The 4,481-nt window shown below is 55.4% G+C and overlaps 1 protein-coding gene across 1 annotated transcript in view; it reads right to left on the reverse strand.

Annotated features, from left to right (window-relative positions):
• Positions 1–605: 605 nt before the first annotated feature.
• The window catches only part of LOC144952518 (uncharacterized), a 17,077-nt gene continuing 13,201 nt past the window's right edge, over positions 606–4,481 (reverse strand). The window contains exons 7-9 of the mRNA XM_078882965.1: positions 4,352–4,431; positions 2,059–2,152; positions 606–716 (exon numbers count right to left, since the gene is read on the reverse strand). Of these exons, the coding sequence (XP_078739091.1) occupies positions 639–716; positions 2,059–2,152; positions 4,352–4,431 (252 nt within the window). The 3' untranslated portion in view covers positions 606–638. The remainder of the gene's footprint in view (positions 717–2,058; positions 2,153–4,351; positions 4,432–4,481) is intronic.

The following is a 4,481-nucleotide window of genomic DNA, read 5'->3' on the forward strand; positions in this document are numbered from 1 at the left end:
TAGAGGGGGCTAAACGGGCGCGGCACGGGCTAGAGAAGAGATGGAGTGATGTGGTACAGGAGGACGTGGAGCTGAGTGGACTTGCCGATGACTGGTACCAGCGGTGTCAAGATTGGCCTCAGTGGAGGAGGCTCGTGAAGGACGCTACTGGGCAGTTGGAGGCAGTCGCCCTCCAACAACAACGGAGGGCGGAGGAGCGACGCTCACAACAACGAGCGGAGTGCCGGGTGGCTAAAGCACAGCAAGTTGGTACAGTAGGGGGCACAGGTGGTGCATCAGCCAGTCATCTCGGTCATCTCGGTCAGTCGACCCGTGGCACCTGCTGGGTCTGCCCCGTGACCTCCTGCCGGCGGGCGTTCGACACTTTACGTGGCCTCAAGGTGCACTTGGCCTGGCACAAGCGTCGTATTGACGTCACCGCCACTTAGTGGCGAATGGCGGTTGTTGTTGTTGTAGGTGTGTGTACATGTGTGTGTGTGTGTAGGTGTGTGTACATGTGTGTGTGTGTAGGTGTGTGTACATGTGTACATGTGTGTGTGTGTAGGTGTGTGTACATGTGTGTGTGTACATGTGTGTGTACATGTGTGTGTACATGTGTGTGTACATGTGTGTGTGTAGGTGTGTGTAAGTACTGGGTGTTAGCGGCCGGGTGTGTGTGAGGGTGAGTTTGCTCTCATCTCGTCAAACAGTGGGTTGTTCACTTCCATCTCCCCGGTCTGTGACACGCGCACACACACACACACGCACACACACGCACACACACACGCACGCACACACACGCACGCACGCACGCACGCGCACACACGCACACACGCACACACACACACACACGCACGCACACACGCACGCACACACGCACGCACACACGCACACACGCACACGCGCACGCGCACACACGCACACGCACACACGCACACGCACGCGCACACACGCACACGCACGCGCACACACGCACACGCACACACGCACACACACGCACACACACGCACGCACACACACACGAACCACCATCGCCACCATCACCACCACAGCAACAACATCATGACCACCATCACAACAACATCATCACCATCGCCACATCAATACATCACCATCACCACCATCACCACAGGAATGCATCACCACTACCATCACCGCAGCAACAACATCACCACCATTACCACGGCAACACATCACCACCATCACCACCACCACAGCAAAAAACATCACCACCATCACCACAGTGACAACATCACCACCATCACCGCAGCAGTATCACCATTACTGCACCAACAACATCACCATCACCACAGAAAAAAAAATCACCACCACAGCAACACAGCAACAACATCACCACCATCACAACCATCACCGCAGAAAAAAAAACATCACCACCATCACCACAGCAACAACATCACCACCACCACCACACCACCACCATCACCACGACCATCACCACGGCAACATCATCATCACCACCACACCGCCACCATCACCACGACCATCACCAAGGCAACAACGTCATCACCATCACTACAGCAACAACATTACCACCACCATCACCACAGCAACAACATCACCACCACCACCACACCACCACCATCACCACGACCATCACCACGGCAACATCATCATCACCACCACACCGCCACCATCACCACGACCATCACCAAGGCAACAACGTCATCACCATCACTACAGCAACAACATTACCACCACCATCACCACAGCAACAACATCACCATCACAACACCACCACCATCACCGCCACCATCACCACCACCATCACCACCACCATCACCATCGCCACCACCACCATCGCCACCACCACCATCACCACCACCATCACCGCCACCGCCACCATCACCGCCACCATCACCGCCACCATCACCGCCACCATCACCATCACCACCACCTGATACCACCACCATCACCACCGCCACCATCACCGCCACCATCACCATCACCACCATCACCACCATCACCACCACCACCACCATCACCACCACCACCACCATCACCACCACCACCACCATCACCATCACCGCCACCATCACCGCGGCCCCCCCACCCCCTCACCGGCGCGAGGCCGGGGCACTCGTACACGGTGATGTCCCCCTCCTCGTTCTCCGAGTCGGTGAGCGAGTTCGGGGTCTGCGACTCCTCCGTCTCCCTGCGGGGCGGGCGGCGGTGAGTGCACTCGGTCTTGTCTCTGTGTGTCTCTCTGTGTGTGTGTCTCTGTGTGTGTGTGTCTCTGTGTGTGCGTGTCTGTGTGTGTGTCTCTGTGTCTGTGTGTGTCTCTGTGTGTGCGTGTCTGTGTGTGTCTCTGTGTCTGTGTGTGTGTGTGTCTCTGTGTGTGCGTGTCTGTGTCTCTGTGTGTGTGTCTGTGTGTGTGTCTCTCTGTGTGTGTCTCTCTGTGTGTGTCTGTCTGTGTGTGTGTCTCTGTGTGTGTGTCTCTGTGTGTGTGTCTCTGTGTGTGTGTCTCTGTGTGTGTGTCTCTGTGTGTGTGTCTCTGTGTGTGTGTCTCTGTGTGTGTGTCTCTGTGTGTGTGTGTCTCTGTGTGTGCGTGTCTGTGTGTGTGTCTCTGTGTGTGTGTCTGTGTGTGTGTCTCTCTGTGTGTGTCTGTCTGTGTGTGTGTCTGTGTGTGTGTCTCTGTGTGTGTGTCTCTGTGTGTGTGTCTCTGTGTGTGTCTCTGTGTGTGTGTCTCTGTGTGTGTGTCTCTGTGTGTGTGTCTCTGTGTGTGTGTCTCTGTGTGTGTGTCTCTGTGTGTGTGTCTCTGTGTGTGTGTGTCTGTGTCGGTGTGTCTCTGTGTGTGTGTGTCGGTGTGTCTCTGTGTGTGTGTCTCTGTGTGTGTGTCTCTGTGTGTGTGTCTCTGTGTGTGTGTCTCTGTGTGTCTCTCTGTGTGTGTCTCTCTGTGTGTGTCTCTGTGTGTGTGTCTCTGTGTCTGTGTCTTTGTGTGTGTGTGTCGGTGTGTCTCTGTGTGTGTCTCTGTGTGTCTCTGTGTGTGTCTCTGTGTGTGTGTCTGTGTGTCTGTGTGTGTGTCTGTGTGTGTGTGTATCTTTGTGTGTGTGTGTGTGTCTCTGTGTGTGTGTCTCTGTGTGTCTCTGTCTGTGTGTGTATCTCTGTGTGTCTCTGTGTGTTTGTGTGTGTCTGTGTGTGTCTCTGTGTGTCTCTGTGTGTCTCTGTGTGTGTCTGTGTGTGTGTCTGTGTGTGCGTCTCTGTGTGTCTGTGTGTGTCTCTGTCTGTGTGTGTATCTCTGTGTGTCTCTGTGTGTGAGTGTCTGTGTGTCTCTGTCTGTGTGTGTATCTCTGTGTGTCTCTGTGTGTCTGTGTGTGTGTCTCTGTGTGTGTGTGTCTCTGGCGGTTGGGCGTGGTGCTGGCCACCCACCCCCTCGCATACCATGCAGGCCTTTATAGGTGCTCGCTAACAGCACTTGCCCCTACAGTCTGTTAAGGCTACACAGGGGATCTTTATCTCTGTCTCACTCCGAATCAGTTGAGCGGCATCATCTTTTCATCGCCTGCATAACGCTGTGTGGAAGCTACCTGGTCTGTCGCTCCGCGCGAAGCTTCAGGTCTTCCCGGCCACAGTCATTCCCTACCTTCTCTACGCTTGCGAAACGTGGACCCCCCTAATGGAGCATCTTCGCCGGTTAGAAACCTTTAGGCTGGCCTGCCTACGATCCATCCTGGGTTTAACCTGCAGGCTGGATTGTGTGAGGAGCTCACAAATCCTTGAAAGACCTGGACAAAGTCCCATCGGTGACCTCCTCTGGCAGGCAAGGCTGTGTTGGCTGGGTCATGTAGCCCGCATGCCCAGCCACCGCATGCCCAGCCACTGCATGGCTAAACAGCTTTTGTTCGGCCAGATCGAGGGGGCTAAACAGGCACAGCACAGGCTAGAGAAGAGATGGAGTTACGTGGTACAGGAGGATGTAGAGCTGAGTGGACTTGCCGATGACTGGTACCAGCGGTGTCAAGATCGGCCTCAGTGGAGGAGGCTCGTGAAGGACGCTGCTGCTTACTGGGCAGAGGAGCGACGCTCACAACAACGAGCGGAGCGCTGGGCGGCTAAAACGCAGCAAGTTGGCCCAGTAGGGGGCACAGGTGGTGCATCAGCCAGTCATCTCGGTCAGTTGACCCGTGGCACCTGCTGGGTCTGCCCCGTGACCTCCTGTCAGCGGGCGTTTGACACTTGAGGTGGCCTTAACCTGCACATAGCCTGGCACAAGCGCCATGGTGATGTCACCACCACTTAGTGGCGAATGGCGGTTGTTGTTGTTGTGTCTGTGTGTGTGTCTTGTTGTATGTACACACACACACACGTGGACACACACACACACGTGGACACACACACACACACGTACACCTACCTGTCCATAGCCATAAGCTGCTGTCTCTTCTGCTGGTAGTGATAGAGCTGGGCCCTGTGAGCCAGCCTGCTGTCTGCACGCTGTACACACACAGCAGACAAAGACAGAGAGACACAGTGCACCGTCGAGA

Source organism: Lampetra fluviatilis, chromosome 68 (assembly GCF_964198595.1).
Source record: "Lampetra fluviatilis chromosome 68, kcLamFluv1.1, whole genome shotgun sequence".
In the NCBI taxonomy this organism is placed as follows: domain Eukaryota; kingdom Metazoa; phylum Chordata; class Hyperoartia; order Petromyzontiformes; family Petromyzontidae; genus Lampetra; species Lampetra fluviatilis.